This window comes from Phallusia mammillata, chromosome 7, assembly GCF_965637545.1.
Source record: "Phallusia mammillata chromosome 7, kaPhaMamm4.hap1.1, whole genome shotgun sequence".
NCBI classification, from domain to species: domain Eukaryota; kingdom Metazoa; phylum Chordata; class Ascidiacea; order Phlebobranchia; family Ascidiidae; genus Phallusia; species Phallusia mammillata.
The window spans coordinates 21,910,955-21,933,513 of NC_137258.1; the positions used below are offsets into that span (position 1 = coordinate 21,910,955).

At 41.4% G+C, this 22,559-nt stretch overlaps 2 protein-coding genes across 3 annotated transcripts in view; one reads left to right on the forward strand and one right to left on the reverse strand.

Annotated features, from left to right (window-relative positions):
* Positions 1-22,559, reverse strand: part of LOC145237728 (roundabout homolog 2-like) — a 75,912-nt gene that overhangs the window by 32,423 nt on the left and 20,930 nt on the right. The window lies entirely within an intron of this gene.
* Positions 1,157-8,222, forward strand: LOC145237727 (uncharacterized). The gene is made up of 2 exons (XM_080100698.1): positions 1,157-1,449; positions 1,679-8,222. The coding sequence occupies exon 2, from the start codon at positions 2,156-2,158 to the stop codon at positions 7,895-7,897; it is 5,742 nt and encodes a 1,913-aa protein (XP_079956824.1). The 5' UTR covers positions 1,157-1,449; positions 1,679-2,155; the 3' UTR covers positions 7,898-8,222.

The window sequence follows — 22,559 nt, forward strand, 5'->3', positions numbered from 1 at the left end:
TACAGAATCATACATGGAATATATATAAATCACAGGTATGATCACTATCAGTACAAAGCATAACTGATTTTATTGAGTCTTTGATTGAGTGTTACATACATAAAATACTTTTTTTAGCTTTTTTGTGACTTGTGTTTTTTAGATTGAATTCCTATCCGTTTAGTCACTAAATTACAACCTCTATTCACAACAACCAAGAGCCTAAATTGACTTATTCCCTGTCGTAACACTTCAGACCGCGGAAACATAATTGAGTCAGTGTGAAAACGTCGCGCGGGTCATGAAAGGCGAGATCTTGTCCACCACTGCTAACGAAGTGACAGCACAAGTGACGAATGACTTCACTGACCGTCATATCTCGGGGGAAACGACCGTTACCCTTTCTGAACTGACCAACGGGCTCGGTCTAAGAAAACACCATGACTTGGTAACAGAAGTTTAAGACTCCCAGACTTATACGACTGAAAACGTGCCAACAAAGGCAACAATGGTTTGTATCAAACTAAGTGCAATGATGTTTTTTGACAAAGTATTGAAAATTTGAAAGTAGGGAGAGTGGACATGGACTTGAAAGTAGATTGATCAATAACAAAACTACCAAAAAGCTTGTATGTAGTGGACACATTATACAGAAGAAATTCAAAAACGTTTTGGCTATCTATCATCAGTGCCTTGCAAGGCACCATTTCTACTGAAAATGAAACTTTTGCCAAACATTTCAACATCATTAAAATGCGTTAAACAATTTAAGTAAAAAAGTTTCTTTAAAGGTGCAAAAAAACTGGATTTGAACAATCGTAAAAGCGATCATCTGAATCGTGTATATTTCATTTAGGTCAACACCTTTTTAAGATTTCCTCTGCTTTACCCCACCCGAACCATTAAACGCTTCTGCCCGAGTATCACATTCTTCTGAGATCTCGGAAATCTCGCCAGTCTGAGTGCGCTCACGGAAGGTGGCTTAACTTAAAGCTCACGCAATAAATCACTCACGCCGTCACTCAACGGTTAACCACGCGAAAATGTAATTCCGAAAAAAATTGACCAAATCCCACTGTGTCATGTCCCGTTAAACTGCAATAACTTCGAGTTGGTCGAGTTTAGTAGCTGGATTAGTTATTGCAACATCGTCTTAACCTTTGTAATATTGTTGTTGTTACAGCGAGAATTAATTGTTCCGCTTGGGTGATTTCCGCTTGGAAGTTCTCGTTTATTCGTGACGTATTGAAATATTCATCCGCGACAGAGCATGTGCTTTGAACGCCACGTTTTTGTGAGCTGCGTTAGTTGCTAGGTTTGCAGTCAATTTAAGTGAATTTATCCTAATTTCTTGTGACTATTTTGTTTATAGTGAAACTGTAAATGTTAAGAGCAATAGCTAAAATGCTGAATTGTCAGTTGTGGAACCTCTAGCCGCGTGCTAGTAAAGCCCTGGTTACCCAACAGTTGGTATGTTTTATGTTTTTGCTTGATTTGTGTTTAACTTGTGTTAATGTGTATTTTAACAGTAACTTGACTTGTTATGAGTAATTTGGAAGTAATCTAATGTAAAATATGACCGATTAATGTAGATTTAGTTTAAAACCTTGTGTGTACTGTTAAAACTGCTTATTGTTTGATGGTCGCTATGACGTCATAATGTGTACGTCTGGCTTATGTATGTTATTTGTGGTTACAGAAAAACCGTTGCCGTTGCTATTGACGTTGTCGTCTTGGTTTATTCGTCAGCGTTGCCTTTTATCGCCAAAAAAGAACATTCGTTGCAAATGCAAGAGTGGGTCGTCTTGGAGGACAGGCTGTAGGACGGGCGCGTTTTACAAAAAGGGTTATCTAGTGTGACGAACGGCGCAGGGCCAGGCTGCGCACCTAGCGGTCGTTACATTAAAGTTTTTCAACTTTGAAAGTGTTCAACCTACGGAAATCGTTGAAAAATAAAGTTTTTCAACTTTGGAACACAAAGTGTTCAACCTACGGAAATCGTTGAAAAATAAAGTTTTTCAACTTACGGAAAAACTGATGAAAAATAAAGTTTTTCAACTGATTGAAAACAAAGTGTTCAATCTACGGAAGCCTCTGAAAAATAAAGTTTTTCAACTCGTTGAAAATAAAGGTTTTCAACTTCGAACTTTCTAACATCGTTGGTAGAGCTATCAAGATGGTTGAATCTCAACACACTCTTGACAATTTAGTTAAACGACTGAACTTGGCATATCAAGATGCAGAGGAAATTATGATTGATTCCTCGAATGTGCAACAGTTAAAAGAGAAGACTTCATCCATTGATGTTTTGTACGACGAATGTGTTGGCAAACACACAACACGACTGGATTTTGTAAAAAAGAAAAAAGATAGAAGAAAAATTAATGCTGCGCTCTCAAGTTTGCGAAGTGGCAAGCAAGAATTTGATGCGCGCACAGAAGAATGGTTAGAGGAAGTAAGGCGTTCCAAACCGCCTGAACACTCGAGCAAGGAACCGTCTGTCAGCGATTTTGGTTCTAGAAGTAGAATTGGTTCACATACAAGTTCGAGGTCGAGTTGCAGACGTACTGAGGCGCTGGTAAATAAGGAAGTCGCGCTGCTGGAAAAGGAGTTTCTGCAAAAAAGGATGGAAACAGAAAATCAGTTAAAACTTCTGGAAGCTGACCATAAAATAAAGGCTGCCACAGTGGCAGCTGAGTTATGGGAAAGAACGTCTTCATCGGGATCATGTTTCGCTGGATTTCAGCCAGAGAAGCAAGTTGAATTACCAGTCCTCTTCTCACCTGAGACCAAACCCGAAGTAGTAAAAGAGGAAAAGCAAGCATCAGACTCCAGCATTATTAACAGAAGCAGTTCAGAAGCGCAGGTAACGGACATTCCGTCCTCCTCGCGTTGCGAACCTAAACCAAAAACGGAAGCACTGAATCATGAGCCGGAGGTGAGTGACCTGTGTCGTGTTGCTGCAGTCTTAAAGGCAGGGATGGAGCTTCCCAGGCCACAGCTATTGTATTTTGATGGTGATCCGCTAATGTACACGCGTTTCATGATAAGCTTTGACGAAAATATTGGTCGGCGGGTAGACAGCGACAGTGTGAAGCTTAATTATCTGATCCAATACTGTCGAAAAGAAGCACATGCAATGATTGCCTTTTGCATTGGCCTTGACTCTCCGGAAGGTTACCGAAGGGCTCGAGAGTTGTTATTAGAGCGTTACGGACGTCCTATCATTATCGCACGTGCATACGTGGATAAGCTAAGTCACTGGCCTTATCTGAAATCCGATGATACTGACGGATTGATAGAGCTAGCACAGGCATTAGAAGAGTGTCTGGTGACCCTGACTCATCTGGGATACTTCGCAGACATCAACAATTTTGAAAATATGCTGAATATAATAAAGCGATTGCCGTTTGCACTGCAAAGTCAATGGAGAAGACATGCTGCTAAAATTGAAAGGAATGGGGAAGAGCCTCGTTTCTGTCACCTTGTTGAATTCGTTAAGAAAGAAGCGTACATTGGAACCACGATGTTTGGTCGAGTGTTGGGTCCTCGGAAGGACAGAGATACGCAGAAAAGGCGCAGCAAATCTCCTACGACGAGGACAAGAGCATCGACTCATGCGACATCGGTTGCTCCGGGAAACGAGCGTAAGGCTGAACCTAGAAGTCCTCAGAAGCAGGGATGTCCTTTGTGCAGTAAATCACACGACCTTGGCAATTGCGACGTGTTCAAACGGAAAACCTTCGTAGAGCGAAGAAAGTTTCTGCGTCAAGTTCGGCTGTGTGACAATTGCTTTGTAAAGGGTCATATAGCAAGAACATGTAGTTTACCAAACTCTTGCACCATCGGCGGATGCCGTGGAAAGCATCACAACCTTCTGCACTGGACAGAATGGAAGACTTCTTCAACTGCACCCGTACGCGAAGCGTCTACGCAGGCCTCAGAAGAGAAACCGTCATCATCAAATGCAACTGTCACCTGGACTTGCATGAGCACTCATGCAGAGAGTGTGTACCTTAACATAGTGCCGGTAAAGGTTACGGCCAGTAATGGTAGAAAGCTGGAAACTTACGCCTTTTTGGATCAAGGATCGACTACAACCTTGTGTGACAAACGACTGATCGAGCAGCTGGACGTCGGGGGGAGAAAGACAACGTACTCCTTGACCACTGTCAGTGATAGGTCACAGAGAAGAGAGGGTTTGGCCGTCGATTTAACGGTGGCGTCGCTCGACGGGAAGCAATCCGTACGATTAAACGACGTTTTGAGCGTGGACAGTTTGCCAGTCTCCCCAAACAGAATACCGGAAGGGTCGCTTTGGCGATGGCCTCACTTGCGAAATTTAGAGTTTCCTGTCTTGCCCCATGGGGAAGTCATGTTGCTGATTGGAGCGAACGTTCCCGAGGTGTTCTGGATAAATGATGAACGAAGAGGCGGAAGAAAGGAGCCAAGTGCCGTGCGTTCTATGCTCGGTTGGTCGCTTGTAGGTCCATGTCGTAGTAATGGTTCAAGAAGTTCACAGATACGGGTGAATTTTGTAACCTCGCAGGACGAAACGTTGCACCAACAGATAAAATGCATGTGGGAAAGCGACTTTGGCCAAACCGCGTTGTCACCCGGAACGACACTGTCGAAAGAAGACAGGTACGCATTGAAACAGATGGAAAGCTCAGTGAAGTGTCATGACGGACACTACCAACTGCGATTGCCGTGGAGACCAGGTGCTCCAAACTTGCCAAATAATCGTGCTATGGCAATGAAGCGTTTGTCATACTTGAAACGGCGATTGGAAACTGATTCGCAGCTGTATGAGAAGTACAAGCAAACGTTAGATACGTACTTGAACGAGGGATATGCCAGACGTTTGAAGTGCGACGACAAGGAGCCGGAAGATGGCGCTGTTTGGTACCTGCCGCATCACCCGGTTGTACACCCGCAGAAACCTGGAAAGGTGAGGGTCGTCTTTGACTGCGCCGCCAGATATCATAATATTTCGCTGAATGACCAGCTTTTGCAAGGCCCAGATTTGCTCAACAGTCTTTTTGGGACGCTTGTCCGATTTCGCCAGGAACCAGTTGCTTTTGTCGCCGATGTAGAAGCGATGTTTCACCAGGTAAAGGTTGATCCGATCGATGCATCTGCACTAAGATTCGTTTGGTGGCCTGAAGGCGATTTGTCGCGTGAACCCGTTGATTACCAGATGCTGGTGCACATATTTGGTGCAGCCTCGTCTCCTTGCTGTGCTGGGTACTGTTTGCAGAAAACTGCTGAAGATAACAAGGAGAAATTCAGTTCTGAAGCGGTTTCGACAGTGAAACAAAACTTCTACGTGGACGATTGTTTGAAGTCCGTAAGGAACGAAGACGATGCAATCAAATTGGCTGGAGAGTTGCGTGAATTGTTGCAGCTCGGAGGATTTCGGCTCAGAAAATGGGTGAGCAACAGCGAGCGTGTGTTGTCGTCAGTCCCAACCGAAGATATATCTGTACAGTCCATTATATTAAATGTTGATGTAAAGCACATGGAACGTGTGCTTGGAGTGTTGTGGAATTTTCGCTCCGACGTGTTTGAATTTGACGTAAAGGTCAAAAAGAAGCCTGTAACGAGGAGAGGAATACTTTCCGTGGTCAGCTCCTTGTTCGATCCCCTGGGTTTCGTTGCGCCTGTAATATTACATGCGCGAAAGCTTTTGCAGGAGCTTTGCAAAGAAAATTATGGCTGGGATCAGGAAGTTCCACCGGATATAGAAAAGAGATGGAACGCATGGATTTCTGAGCTTCCAGGTCTATCAGAAATTAAGATTAAAAGGTGTTTTCAGACCACTGGACTTGAAGTCAAGACGCACGAGCTGCATCATTTCGCAGATGCGTCTTCCTGTGGATACGGAACAGTCGCATACTTGCGAACAATGGATGAACAAGGCAATGTGCATTGTTCTTTTGTTACTGGAAAGGCCCGTCTTGCGCCTTTGAAGATGGTGTCTATTCCCAGATTGGAATTGACCGCAGCTACTCTTGCTGTCAAGATGGACCAAGTTTTAAGGCAGGAACTTGACTTGGATATCGGACGATCCGTGTTTTGGACTGATTCAACTGCAGTTCTCCAATCCATTTACAACGTAAATAAACGGTTTTGTACCTTTTTCGCCAACCGACTGGCGAAAATTGAGGAAGGATCAGACGCGTCGCAGTGGAAGCATGTTCCTACTGCATTAAACCCAGCTGATGACGCATCTCGTGGGTGTACTGTAAAGGCTTTTCTCCAAAACAAGCGTTGGTTCACCGGACCTTCGTTTTTAGGCAGCGATGAACGTCACTGGCCTACGAATCCCGTGAATACCAAAGATGTTCCCGAGGAATATTTAAACATGAAACCGAAGAAAATGTTGGCTGTGCATGTTGCAGAGGAGCAGTGTTTGTTTGATGATTTAATTTGTCGCTATTCTTCATGGAAGAAATTAAAGAAGGCAGTTGCTTGGCTCCAGCGATTCGTTGACTATCTGCGTTCTAAGAAGAACCAACACCTATCCAAAAGACTGACTGTCGCTGATCTTGAAAGTGCTGAGCTAGCGATTGTCAAATATGTTCAAGGAAGACAGTTTTCTGACGAAATAGAGGCATTGTGCAAGTGCGAAGACTTAGATCGCACCGGGAAGAAGAAAGTCATGAAGAAACTGCCATCAAAAGCTCTTCATAGACTCAATCCTGTTTTGATTGGTGGTGTGTTGCGAGTGGGTGGCCGCCTGGAAAGGGCACCGATTCCCTTTGAAATTAAGCACCCGATGATTCTCCCAAACGCACATCACATTACTACTTTGATTATTCGCGAGACACACGCTAATGTTTGCCATTCCGGAATGTCGCACACTTGGGCAATTGTTCGTCAGAGATATTGGATTGTGCGAGGTGGTGTAGCGGTAAGAAGAATCCTTGGAAACTGTGTGTTCTGTCGAAGAAGAAATGCTTCAGTCTCGAAACAAATGATGGCCGACTTACCTGTTGAGCGCACGACTCCGGGTGAGCCACCGTTTTCGTCTGTGGGTGTGGATTACTTTGGACCCATACTCGTGAAACAAGGAAGAAGCGAAGTCAAACGATACGGTTGCATCTTCACGTGTATGACCGTGCGTGCTGTGCATTTGGAAGTAGCGCACTCGCTTTCTACTGACTCGTTTATTGACGCTTTCCGAAGGTTTATTGGAAGACGGGGAAAGCCCAGGCGCATTTTCAGTGATAATGGAACGAACTTCGTCGGCGCTGAGCGCATACTGCGCGAGTCTCTTGAAAAATGGAATCAAACTCACATCGAAGAACGTCTTCGCCAGTGGGGCGTTGACTGGTCATTTAACCCACCTGCCGCCAGTCACATGGGTGGCGTCTGGGAACGTCTAATTCGTTCGGTGCGCAAGATCTTGAATGTATTGTTGGGACAGCAAGTGCCTTCTGACGAGACGCTGAGTACGCTGCTTGTTGAGGTCGAGTTCATCCTAAACTCGAGGCCCTTGACTCCCATCAGTCTTGATCCTGCCGACAGAGAGCCTCTGACACCGAACCACCTGCTTTTGATTGGGCGACATGATATCTCGCCACCCGGAGTATTTGTGAAGGAAGACAACTACGTTCGACGACACTGGCGCCAGGTCCAGTACTTGGCCGACCAGTTTTGGGTCCGATGGACAAATGAGTACCTGCTGACGCTACAGACGCGTCAGAAATGGCAATTTCCCGAAGAGAACCTCGACGCTGGTGATCTGGTCCTGTTGGTCGACAACTCGGCACCACGAGGAAAATGGCTTACCGGAAGAATCGTAGAAACGTACCCGGATAAGTCCGGGTTTGTGCGAAGTGCTTTGGTTAAAACGCACGTTGGGTCGTTCAAACGACCGATCGCGAAATTGTGTTTGATTATGAAGGCTTAAAGTGTTGTGTTTGTTCGTTACGTTTTCCTTTCTCGCTGTTTGTGTGTTGTGAAGATGTTCTCATGGGTTCGCACATCGTCGGGGGGTATGTTACAGCGAGAATTAATTGTTCCGCTTGGGTGATTTCCGCTTGGAAGTTCTCGTTTATTCGTGACGTATTGAAATATTCATCCGCGACAGAGCATGTGCTTTGAACGCCACGTTTTTGTGAGCTGCGTTAGTTGCTAGGTTTGCAGTCAATTTAAGTGAATTTATCCTAATTTCTTGTGACTATTTTGTTTATAGTGAAACTGTAAATGTTAAGAGCAATAGCTAAAATGCTGAATTGTCAGTTGTGGAACCTCTAGCCGCGTGCTAGTAAAGCCCTGGTTACCCAACAGTTGGTATGTTTTATGTTTTTGCTTGATTTGTGTTTAACTTGTGTTAATGTGTATTTTAACAGTAACTTGACTTGTTATGAGTAATTTGGAAGTAATCTAATGTAAAATATGACCGATTAATGTAGATTTAGTTTAAAACCTTGTGTGTACTGTTAAAACTGCTTATTGTTTGATGGTCGCTATGACGTCATAATGTGTACGTCTGGCTTATGTATGTTATTTGTGGTTACAGAAAAACCGTTGCCGTTGCTATTGACGTTGTCGTCTTGGTTTATTCGTCAGCGTTGCCTTTTATCGCCAAAAAAGAACATTCGTTGCAAATGCAAGAGTGGGTCGTCTTGGAGGACAGGCTGTAGGACGGGCGCGTTTTACAAAAAGGGTTATCTAGTGTGACGAACGGCGCAGGGCCAGGCTGCGCACCTAGCGGTCGTTACAGTTGTCCTTGCAACCTTTTCAAGTTATCAACTTTTTATGTGCGGTGTTTGGGCAATTTCCCTTCTCTTGATCTTGCCTTCGAGTTTATTGACACTTCAACAAAGTGACTTCAAATGTAAGAATGTTTAACATGCCGTTTTGTCAGGTCGCTGTGTGGGGTTAAAGGTTAAAGGTCGCGTGTTGTATAAATATATACAAATAACCAGAATAGGACATGACCCGTTATTCCTATCTTAATCTTGCCATCAAGAAGTTAAAGGGTATATATACATCATATACGAGCATCAGACAACTGTAGTTTGAACAAAATCCATATCGAAGTTTGTTTTACGATTTATTTATTTTCCTAGTACTACTTTTCATTTTATTACGATATTTCTCCAATTAACTAACTTCAATAATTGCCAAGAATTTTTTTGCTCTGCACCAAGATTTTGAAGGTAAAAAACATGCAGTTGATGCTGCGTGACACAATACTAATCCAGTTTTCAACCAACAAACTAACTTTACACTTTCAACCACACTTAAAAGGGTTAATTAATATTATAAATTTTCGGTATCTTCATGCAAACGTCACATGACAAATTTCCTTTTAAAATCAAATCAGGACGTTTGTCAAAACTCGACTTAGCCGCAGAAAACAGCAAAAACGAGTTCAAGGCTTCAATCGATTCGTGGCAGTGCTGGGCATGGCAGGGCCAAACAACTGGTAATGGCGGTATTGTGTAATCTTTTTCCGATACTCGCTCTTTGTGAAACAAAGCACGTGTAAGACTGCGGACTTTACGTTGAAGTGACGTTGGGAGCTTGCGATTTGGGAGCTTTGTTCCCTAATTAAGCGTTGATCGATGGGGTAAAGGGGGTAAGGGGCGATGACGCATTAAAACAAAGGATAGTTTTAAGAGTTTGACCCAGAAATATCCAATAAAAGCTGTGTCTAAGTTTGCCCAAATCACTAGAACGAATAGAAAAACAACAATTGGGAGACGAATAGACAGGAAACAAATTATACTCCATAAAGGCTTGAGGTTTGGCAGGAAAAATGCCCATGTGATTCGGTTTTTGGAAACATGTTATGTGGTGTGTAATACAAGAGTAATATAAATCAAAGGCCAAAAATGAACATCGTGTCCTGGAGAGGCAAAACGTTTTCGTACGACATGCATGAAAAAGTAATTAGAAACAAAATCAAAGAATTTCTCGGAGGTTATACCAATAGTTCTCAAATTTTACCAATTGCTTTATTTTGAACCTCTGAAATTTGAGCCTAGAGTATTACAGTAACATCAATTTACTCCAAACAAGCAAAAGTGGAAACGTGTACTGTAATTCAAAGACAAGTACTTCAGTTTCGGTGTCGGGTGACCCCTGAAAAAACGTCAGATGTCAATCAAACCAGGGACTAAAGCTTGTCAGCGACGTTGCGGCTTTTTGCCATTTTCTCCGGCGCGCAATTTCCATCCACGCTTAACTAGCACGTGTGTGACAAGCCCCGGGGTTACTAGGGGTCAAATCAACGGCACAACAGACACGCGCCCTGAAATCAAGGGCTCCAAAAACGTTCAAGACGCTTCCACTAAGATTGTTGACTTTTACACCATGGCCTTTGGGTTGCTACTTCCTGAGGCAAAGGTTTGATGTTTTGGAGGAGGTACGAGCGATGACGTCATAAACAGCGTAACAATGATCAGGAAATAGAATCGTTTGATAAGACACGGGAGTGTATGTGGGGGTGCGGGATGTTGTTTAGCGATGGTATATGGGCGATTTAAGTTGCGCCAGGAAATGCATTTGACGGATGGGATCAGTCAACATGGTAATGTTGCGTGGTCAACTCGAAATCGAAAGCATTAAGCGCATAGATCAGCATTTCTTTTTTTGCAGGTTCATTTCGGTTTCGCAATTAGCTTGCATATTTTTTTAAATCATAAATATTTTTGGATAATTTTGACTCGGTGTTAAATGAAAAGTTGTTTCAATAAATTCAAAATAAAAGAGTTACTTACAGAAGATTTTAATATCTTATCAGTGTAATTTTAAACTTAGTCACTATATCCGAAACAAAACCACTTAAAACCCTTAGTCGGCTCCAAATAACGTCATAACATTAAATAAAACTGCCTTAAACGTTTTGTGGTGTACCACAGGGTTCAATATAAGCACCACTTTGAACTGAGCAAGTCAAGATGTTGCCATAAAGGTCGCTAATCTCGCAAAAACAGCGCCGGGACAAGGAGAACTAATTGAGTCGACTTTTATCGCGTCACAGAATGTGGTTATTCGAGCACACTGGGATTTGTGACGTCACAGTTAATGGGTAGGATGTGGCATGTACGGAGCGCGGGACTTGTGTGTCAGCCAGGTTCAAAGACACGTGTTCGGTTCGACCTGTCCCCGAGGTTTTGTGTTTGAGATCTGACAAAACATGAGCGGAAGGTCAATAGTTTTAGCAACAAGATAAAGAAGTTTCTGGAAATATGTGTCGTGCGTGTTGGGATATATTTCAACATGTGACTGCTTGATAAACCACAGCTCAGACAGAAAATTAAATAATAACATCTAACTCACTTTGCCTGTTTGCATGTTTGAAACTGACCTTGATTAAGTTTAAGTAAAAAATAAGCTACACGCCATTAAAAATCCTTAATCAAATAAAACCAATGTAACCAAATAGACACAGCGTTTAAATTCCTAAACGGATGTTTAATAGAGTAAACAAGATTTCTTTCCGTAGCAAACTAATTAATGCAAAACATTTAAAAGCGCAATCTTGTTTTGTGTTTGACAAAGATGTTATCCAACTGATTTAGTGATGACCAAGTTCTGATAGCTATCTACTTAGAAATTAACTCGGAGTTATATTTGAAAAACATTTCAAAATCGGCGCAGATAAATCAACAACTAACAAGCGTATAGGAAACACACTAGACAATACAAACCGTATAGAAACGCAGTCTTTGTTTCTCTCAAACACACAAAAAACCGCTTGTCACATCAATTGAAAAGGAGGAAAAACAAGAACAAACTTAAACACATTAAGATTGACAGTTGAATATCTGCACGATCAAAACCTCCTGTGGGCCAAGATAAGAACTAAACCAATTTAAGACAACATATGATAATCCCAGCATGAGTTCGTTTTAATATGGTTCAAAACAAGCGAAAAGCTTCGGTTAAGCCCAGCCGATCTTACTACTAAATTACGTGTGCCCACGTAGAAGTCTTTATACTTAGGCCGGGGTACTTTCAATTGGACAAAAATTTTAGATTGCAAAACCCATATCGTACTTTATATCAACTATTTTGGAAGATGCGTTTTTTTTTTTCTAAAAGGTAGTAGATTTCAAATTAGTTTTGAATATTTCAACGAGTTTGTTTTGCAACTTATAAATTTGTCTCTTTATTTGGCTGTTGGCATCAGGTACAATGGAACCTTTTTCATGTCACCTGGTCAAGCTAATGCCCAATACCACAACGTTATCGATTGCAGCAAGTTTGCAATATTTTTTATACTTTGGCAAAGATTTTTATAAATTTAGAAGCCAAACCACCTATTGCGGTAACTTCAGTGGCTATTTTAGCATTCCGGCGACCTACTACAGGAACTTGTTACAAGGGGGTTAAACCACAACAACTGGCGGGTTAAAGGAACGTCGGCGCCAGCTCGGAATCTAATTTTTTCCGGTCTTTCCGGCACTAGACTGCCCGAAGTCACGAAAGATCGCGACAATATACACTTAACATGAAAAGTGCTTCCTATACCGCCACTGGTCACATTCCTGCACAAGCAAAACTCATGTGCCAAATAGCTTGAAACAAAGTGGTAAGAGCTTAAGCATACGGACAATGTTTTGTGGCGCCCTTCCTGTGCTATACGAGGCCTGGAAAAGTTTTGACTTGGGCTGGTGTTTCCCTGAAGAGAGAGTAGCTCGCTTAAGGGTTGTGTCACGCTGTTGAAAACCGAAGTGATTTCACCCCAAAATGGTACGGCGCCTGTGTTTGCTTTACAAATGTCTCTGCATTAGGGTATCGTGTACCCCCGCAGAGCCTTGTAAAGCGTCGCGGGTTGCTTGATTTTGATCGCCGGAGCTCTTAACATCTGTCCAAGCATCGCATTCTGTTTGTTGTAAGTCCTCTGCCACTCGCTTTGTGCCAAACCGGAATGTGGAGAACACTGAACTTTTAGTTAATGTTGAGATTTCCATCACAAGGCACCAATGCCTCGGCGGCAATTTACATTTTTGCGAGACGAACAGTCGATAAGACGTCTTGATTCGATTCGGATTAGGTGCAGGTCTGGTGAATTAGCAGCAATTTCGACTGCTATGACCCGCGATAGCGATTGCTTCGTCCTTGTCTTCGCGAAACTCGAAAAAAGATAGCGCCTGGTCTTCATTCCAACACGATACTTGCATCAACGCGTAACCACCGGCCGTCGTTTTACAGACTTTTGAAAATGATGATGTCATTCGAAATGTCGTGTAATACGCATGTGCAAGTAGATTGCAGCTGCATAAACATCATCCAATCTTTGTTCTAACTTGACTGCATGATTTACAAGTTCAACTTGAAACTGGGAACAACATTGGATTTTCATGTTAAGTTACAAAAAGAACAAACAATTTACAAGAACATAGGCTTGGACATCAAATCATCAAACAAGACCATTTTTCTCGTCGAACGAACGAACGAAAGATTTTGTGTTATAATTCAGCTTATAACAAACAAGTGCACTATTTACAGATGATTGGCAACGAATTTTTAACTATTTACTTGTTCCATAGAATTTAAACATTTGAGCCACGGTTACTGCGGAAAGCTCGCTCGTAAACCAGTTTTAATGGCGTATTTCAACAGTAATTTTCCATCTGTCGTTTACACAAAACTGAAGTCAAAGTATCTGGTCGTAATTTTGGATCATCACAAAGCAAGGTCAGTGCCTGTAAGTAACGTAGCGCAATCTCTAAGTGATGTGACACAAGTTCTAAGAGACGTAACTCTTGCTATGGAAGATGGCACGTGAACTTTCGGAGAGCAGGGTCGCAGTTCTCCAACACGGAGACAAAATGTTTGCCGTCGTTCGTCTGGACGTGATTTAGAGTTGAATCAACAAATTTACGCCACATGGGAATGCTACGAAACACTGCTGGGCCGAGATAAGGACTTGGGATGCGTGTGGTTTAAGAGCGAGAAATATTGCCAAACAAAACGGATTATCAGTGTTTGCACAACCTTTGAACGCGACCGGACCGAAATATTCTCTAGTTTGTCTATGTCAGTGATTTGGAAACTCAAAATGGATCAAATTTAATTGTGAAATGCTAAAAGATTTTTAACATATACGGTGCCATTTTGAGCTCAGTATTGCTGGCATAAACACATTTCTCATTACTACTTTGCCATAATATATCGGTAAACTGACTTTCCTCCAAAAATACTAACTTTGTACAAATAGCAAATTCGAAATACGTATCTGATGTTGATGCAGTCAAAACCACATATGTGTAAAATTTGAAATAAAGATTTAGCAACATTAAACTTTAAAGGATTAAGATACCAGATATTTTGAACCGAAACACCCAGCACTCGAAGTAGCAACACTAAGCAGCCACTGTAACCTGAATTGTCACATGTTAATTTGTGTGCAAGGACACGGTGCTTTGCCAAACAATGTCAACAATTCACAGGTTCAAAGTTAGCAAGCTTGTTGTGACCGCAGCTTTCTGAATGTGAAACAAATTTTAGAAGCATTGATGCAGACAGGGGAAAGAATTTGGCGTTCATTGTGCTGTAGGTCAAAGAAATTTTGAACCAAGGATGGACTATCAACCAAATAATGACCAATTACGAGAGCAAGAATCACCAATTTTCATGTTTTAAAATAAGATCACGCATTGCCTTGCAAGGTTGATAACGATGTATTATTTTATTCACAAGTTTTGAATCGAGGAATATCTTTTAAGGTACACGCTCAATTGGGCATGACGTATCACCAGCAAGTCTTGCTTCCGCGTCTGTAGGCTCAGATCGCCTTCCGACAGTAAACAAGCGTCTGAAGATACAACTAGACCTCACGCTTCCCTCCATGGACACAGCTTATAACCTTTGCAGCCGCCCACGGTCCCGTAGCTCGTTAGCGAGGTCACGGCATGCCCGGTATATGACGCCGTAAGTGCGATGCAATTTGGGTGAAATTTGATGGGTGTCAAGGGACAATGGTTGTGACAAATAACAATGTACGCTACAGGGGTTCCAGAGGCGTCAATATGATCTAAGCAATGGTGCGATTTTTAGTCGGTCTTTGAAAGCCTTAGCTTGCTGAAAACTTTTAACATGCGGTTGGATTCGAATCCCAAGTAATTAGCCTATCGTGGATTGCAAAAGCAACAATTCTGTACAATAAGTTGTTTTACATGCAAACGTTAAAGTGGCTGCCCTGTGGCATGAGATTACTAATTAAACAGCAGAAATATTTAACACATATAAAGCCATTCTTTCAGCACATGAATATTACCTTCCTCTATTAGGTTCTCTTGAAATAACATAAAGAAGTCTTTTTAGAGACAAATATTTTGCAAATCGTTTGAAATAGTGTCAACAAAACATTTCGTGCCAGTTACGACAGTATTCTGCCACAAGTACATCAAAACCATGAACAGGTAAAATAGTGGAAATTTGCATTCAGTCCAAAACGGAATTTGACAACGCCGCTCATGGTACAACATTGCACTTGACATACAACAACATCTGGCCACACACATTGATTTCAATGAAGCCAAGTTTTTAAGAGTCATTATAAGGACTATTTTCTTGGTAACGCCCGAAAACCGTGGTTCACACTTCTTAGGGTCAACAGGCTCGAGCTTCACCTCGAAGCAATTATAGATTTACGCGGCACCGGCGAATCGAAATCCCCGCCAATCTCTTCCACAAATCGCCAACGAGGCGTCAATTAAGTTCAAGTTTTATTGAGATGGTGATAAGGCCTTGGGCCCACAATCCTTGTGAAGGTAAAAAACCGCTAATGGTTGGTTGGAAGAGCATGCTCCGAGTGACAGTTGGCAAGGTATTAATGCCAGCTTGGAGACAACTGCCGCCTACATTGAGTGGCACATGCCAATTTCGAACTTTCGTCGGTACCATTGCGGTCTATTTTTGTGCGGTCTAGTAACAGAATTAACTCAAATTGCGGAATAAGTCCTTGGTTGAATTAATTGCCTGATTGAGCTTAAGCAATCCGTTGAACTTCCGCAACCTTGGACAGCGCTTTGAATGTTGAATTTGCAACAAAATGGTTTGGTGATACAGAACTCCATAGCGCAAAATTCGCTGCAATGCCTATAGGATGCACAAAATTTTGCAGTGGGCATTTTCAGTATATGAGACCATGATTGCAATTGGTTGAAAGTGTATATTGGCTTTATGAGGTTATTAGAACAATTAAACTGCAGAGAAAATGCACATCTAAAATGTGTCCAAATTTTGGCACTGTACCAGATGTGACGGGTAATAAATTATTCAATGTAACAAATCAGAAAAGACAATGAATTAATCAATACCCCTAGAGGTTTCAAGTTAAAGAAAAACATTCATTTGCATTTTACGTTCACTAAATGTTCACATCAGCACCACACTGCAACCAGAAACACTCTTGATTTTAAACCACAAGAGTTGAAGTAAGTTAAAACTCGAAATTTAATCAACGTCAATCATATTGACAGACACGACCACATACATTCCGAAGGCATTTTGAAGGATCCTTCAGAAGCACCAAGTTACAGACACACGGTAACAGACGCTGTCGCCCGGGGCAACGGAATCCCGCCGGCATCAGAACCCATTATTGATGGCGTCATCGACTTATTGATGACGCACACTTGATTTGACTTCAAACTTAGACAACAGAAATAATTTTCGATAAAATTTCGCGAGAGGAAGTTTTGTCGCCGTGGGACGTTTCATGAGAACTGATTTTGGGGTGTTATTGGGGGTGGGGGGGTTCCCCTGGCGCAGTTAATTTCTACGGTGAATCACTTTGGACTTTGGGAACGGATTTGAGCGACTTAGTACAGTGATTCAGAAACCACAGCAACTATTGATTCAATGTTCCCAACCCACGGGAGGTGATTTTATTTGTTTACAAGCAAACCCACGGCGCAGCGGACGGATATGTGAACCTATGACGTAATCGGATCGTGATGACGTAGTGTTTACACACTTTAATGGCTTGAGATTGTCATAGTTCTCTTTACACGTATAGGAAGACCGTAAAAAGATCACGACAGTATGAAGACAAGACAATAAAAAAATTGCAATCCAATGTTTAATCAATACTGACTTGAAAGTATAACTCAACAACTTGTAACTCAGGCCATTTGTAATGAGAACCGTCACATTGGCAATTAATATTATACTTTTTCCATTGACAACATAGAACATTGTATTTGCCACCAAAGGAACATTAAACCCGGCTTATCGCGGCAGCTTTCGGTGTTCAAAGAAGCCGACGACAGACGGGTTTTTACCTGAGAAGCCGCAATACCGATCCCCACCACAAGTTAGCCTACTGGAAGGCCCCGAAGGAGTTGGGATTCTTATTGTGGCGGCATATGGCTGCCAGGCAGACACTGGCAAGGAGGGGATCAACATCAAGGCCTCGTTCGGTGCAAGTCGTTTGGGAGTTGAACGGAAGAGAAGTGATAAAAAGCCACAGAGAAGCAACGCTAGGGCTGAATTAGAGGGCCCAGTGTGTTTCAGTGAATTAGAGGATGTTCGGTCGATACCATATTGGGATGAAAAAATACAAATTTGTTTACTACTTTATTGCGGAAGTTCAAGATCATCATGGGAACAGACAATCTCACAGTTATTTAGTACTGACAGACCCTATGCATAGGGTTATCCAATATGTGGCAACGTTGTAAAAAAAATGTTTTCAATAAATTGTAATCCGAGCCGTTTTTAATACATTTTCCACTTATGATTTGAAAGTAGTTTACTGGTAAAGTTAGATTGTCCAAAAAAATATTTTTTCGCAGTTTAATTTTACCGTCTTCACCTGACGCTATACCTGGCTCCAGCACTGGCGTGACAAGCTATGGTGATGACCTGACGCTATAAGATACTATCACGTGATCCCCCCATCCTCCCCCTGACCTAGCGGTCGTTTCCTGTCCGCGGGAGCTTTTGACAGAAAGATGAAACGTCGCAGTTCGCCTGGCGTCAGTTCAAAGACTGAGGCGCGCCATCAAAACAAAGCCACGCGCCACACCCACAAACTCACGCACATTCGTGTTAAAGTTGCAACGTTATGTTGAAATTAAAGATAGACCGACAAATTAATTTTCTTCATTGTAAAAAAGTCGTTAAACTAAATTTTGGTTGTCTTAGTAACATTCTTCCTTGAGTACGTTTTTTTTGCTTAATCTGTGTTGACATAAAAGTAAAAAGCATTATTAGTTGTTTATGGCATAACTTGAAATGACAAATAAAAGGTCAAGATGTCGATAAGGCATATTTATGCTTGGTATTAGTCTCCAATATTTTGTTAAGGCAAAATGTTCGTTGTTTAATGAAATTGTAAAGCAACCTACGAAACGAGGTAGTTGAAGTTGTAAAAGTCAGAACCCCGCCTATGTAGCAGACAATTACCCACTTTTACCAAAAATACCGTGTTTATTGGAACAACGTGCCCTGAGAGACAATCTTAGGGGGTGGTCTTGCAAACATTAAACCAAAGATTGAATTTTACTGGCCCGAATTATTGGGCTGTAAAATCGAGAAACGCGATACAATAATCGGAGTCGTGGAACTCTATGACGTCATAGCTACCCGTTGTGTTTAAAGGTAAATGTGGAATGTGTCGCGCCTGGAAACAATGGGGGTGCGCGATTATTGGAAATATCGTGTATTTGACTCATGAAAAGACGAGTGAAATTAAATTTTACGATCAGAGAGATAAGTACTATGAAATGTATTAAAAAGAAATATGAAAAAAAATATTTTTCATGAAACATTTGCAAAAGCGAAATTAATACTGGTGTTAACATATCATAACTTTGATTAAGAAAAAAAAACATTCATAATGATGTTTTTATTTTTTTATTGTATCTAAATTACAATTACTTCAACCATGTTTTATTTCTAGCTTGGGGCAAAACATTTAAACGGTAGTACGCATTCCTTGTGGTCGCAAAACATATTTAGAACAAATCGCGCAGCTGCAATAACGGACGCCTGCTGACCCAAGCATTGAGCAAACATGCTCAAGTCGAAAATTTCTCCTTTCATCTCGTTTAACTACAGTAGTCCCCTTGGCGCAAGTAAACAAGGGGAACAACGAAGCCAAGTGCTTATTTGCCCGTTGTTTTGGAACGCGACTGACGGCAAGATTTATGTGGGTCAATGATATTGTCACCCATAAATACTGAAGCTACTTGGCAGGTTACTGAATCGTGAAAAGTGAAAACAAGGCTTACGCATGCATGATGAGCTTGACGCTGTCCCAGGAGTCCGGTTACATGTTAACAAAATATTGGTTGAGGACGTTTAAACTTTTGTTCATATTCACACAATTCCAATTCCACAAATAGTAGTTACAGTTAATATAGCAGGTATCGCTTTATGCTTTTAAGTGTTTTACATTCATTGCTAGAAAACAATGGTTTGTGATGTTATCTACCAAAATGCCAACCAAAAAAACAACACAATTCCAGCGAGAATTTATGCTTCTTAAAATACATCGTTTTCAAACCATGTATGTAGTGTAAAATACAGCCCACATTATCACCTAAACAACAACAAAAGCAACTTAAGTCTGATTTAATACAGAGTTTGTTAAACCCAAATATCAATTTACATCTAAACGATTCCCCCATAATACTATTGAGATCTTCATTCCCTTCTCTTAAGCCATGTGCACCTGTCGTACCGGAATTCCAAGTCAGGAATGACCGAAGCCACGAAAAAATATTGAACTCAGATATGAAACAAGATCCAGTGGTTTGTGAAGGGTTCGACATGAAAGGTTTGGCCGGGGCGGCGTATTGCCACACCTGTTCTTCACATTTATTGTTACGCTCCAGTCATAAGAGCCAGCTGGACATGGTTGCCGAATGATCTATAGACTATTTGATTTATATGTGGGCGTTTTGATGATGGTCAAATGGTATGTTGTCATATTTGAACGTCTTCAAGGGCCCAGCTTGTTATTAAAGGGGTTCATAACATTGATTCTTTTTTACTAAATGAGTGATAAGTATGGCATTTTTGAAGAGTCTTTTGTTTCATTGTTTAATATCACCAACACCATAACACTATTAAAATATCCCCAACTAACTGAAATGAAACCAATTATAAACTTATTTACATACAAATCAAGCGACCAAAAAATCGAAGAATCTATTCCTACGCCGAAAACATATTTTACTGAAATTTCAACATTTTTCCTCGTTGTTTCAGTACCTGATATGTGGTGGCTGTTTGGTGTTAAGATATAGCCTTTTTAAAACAGGACAGCCTTATAAATCACAGCATACATGTCTGCGAGATTCCAAAATACTTTGTACAAAATGTGTCAGCAAAGGGTCAGAAGGATTTCAAACCGGTGCATGGATAGATCAAAGCGACCCAGAAAAATGGACAGTAGTCGCTCTACACCCGTTCGCGAAAGTTTACAGTGGGATTAAGCCGGTCTGAAATCGGCCGACGAATCAGATCTATATTTCATCGACGCCCTAGTCTCGCAATGTTTGTTTTACTTGAGATGTCGGGCACAACACTTTCAACTGCGGTGACACCCGTCGTGTTGTGTTTTGATACCCCGTGTACATTGTTTGAACGTTTGGTTTTGTGCCACTTGTGGTAAACGATTTCGAAATTATTCCTTAACGACTGCATAGAGTATTTGTAACATGTATGTGTGTTTAATTAACTCGTTACGAAATGCTAGTATTTCAGTTATGTACCAATTTGCAAAAACCTAAAACCCCTGGAGCAGAAGTGGAAAGCGACATGCTATTTTTCAGCAAATGCTCATACCATCTACAGTGAAATTAAAATCCCAAAATTCGAAAGTTAAGCTTGTTTATTTTATTTTGCTTTAAATATCACTCCACACCCCACCAGCAACGTAGCACGGAGGGGGAATTTAATTTATTGTCTCGCAAATTTTTGTTGCGCCATCGTGATCATGAGATTTTCGACAGGAGAAGAGTCGATATTGTCAGGTGACGACTGACGTCTAAGGTCTGAAGCCAACCGCCTAACTATCACTTTGAACGCATGTAACATGATTCAAAGGGGGGTTCGTAAGGAGACTTGACCTCCCCAGGTATTTAGGAAGTTCTCAGAATTTGATGGATGTGATCGAGTATGTGGGCCAATGCTGGATATTTTACTAGGTCAATAGCACTAAGTGTATCAAAGGTTTTTCAAACGGGAACCAAGATGAACATTTATGTATTACTTGGGCCAGCTTTAAGGCGTATATGTAAACCTTTGATCACGACATATTCGGTATAAAGCTTGGCGTACTATGATTTAAAGTGAAATTACTTGCTTAACGGCCATGTATATGGACAATGGTTACATACAATACTGTAGTAATGGCTTATGCAATATTTCTAACCTGTCATGGACCCTGTTTTGATGGAACACAGTAATATAAGCAGCCAGACTCCCAAATTGGACAAATTATTAAAAACCAAGATCAAATGTAAGAAGCTTACTAAACACTAGTCAATATCCTATCAGTATTCATTACTTGGTTTAACTAAAACATTCTTTGGTTTTTATTAACCTGGACAATTTAACAATTTCAGCTGGCACATCTATGTTGATAAATTCTAAGGATAAAAGAGATTTTGCGGTTAGGGTTTAATTAAAAGTGGCACGCAAGCCAGGGTTTGTTCAAATACATCTCAAGATGTTCCCGGCTTCATTTACACAGTAACCACGTCACGTCTATGATAACGAGCAGCGGAAAAATTCCAGTTCGTGATCGCAACAAAGCACTTTGACATCGAAATTGGACAAATAGCATTTTGTCATTTCCGCGCAGTCCATATGCCACGCAGAGTATCAAAGCTGTACATTCAACTACAACATGTATTTGGTTCATATAATTAAGTTTACGAAGACGCTGTTTGTGTTCTTGTTTACTCTGATCTGAGCTTAAAAATTGACATAATAAACAATAAAGTAAAGAATTTAAAAAAAGGCGTTTTGGAAAACAAACTCAAGTGTGTGCATGTGAAACATTTAATGGAGCCACAACACTTATATCGTCCAATGTTTAGCTATGCTGCATATAATAGTAAAATCCCCAAATATGCAACACAAAGCCCGAGGCGATTTTTCCTCAAAGTTTGACAACCGCATCAGTGATAGCGACAAACCACAGTCACGCCCTACTATTCACCACAGAGCGACAGATATTAAATTTGCCCGCAAATAAATGACAGCTTTTGGGTCTTCCATACCTCACAATTACGGCCAAGATGCCCAGTTATTATGGCGATAAGTAACTTCTAGCAGGAGCAAGGGCGATTAAAGGGAGCCGTTCGCTTGATGTGGCGTTAAGGCAGATCATAGGAGCCGCGTTACGCTTCACATGGTCACGTGACATCCTGGGGAGCATGGGATGAGCGTTGTGACGTCACAATTGCGCCAGGTGTCGATGGAATTAGAGACTGTGTGACCTGAAAGGTCGTGACTTCCTTTCTGGGTACGCTGAACGCGTCAGGTTTGAAATAACTCTTGAAAGTATAGTTTGTGACAATGTTAAAAGTGTTCACAAAGCAATACCCCCCTCTTTTAACAGACGAGATCATTACCAATTGCTGTCC

What these genes read in the sequence shown, in the direction of transcription:
- LOC145237727 (XM_080100698.1), top strand. Translation starts at nt 2,156, where the DNA reads ATGGTTGAATCTCAACACACTCTTGACAATTTAGTTAAACGACTGAAC.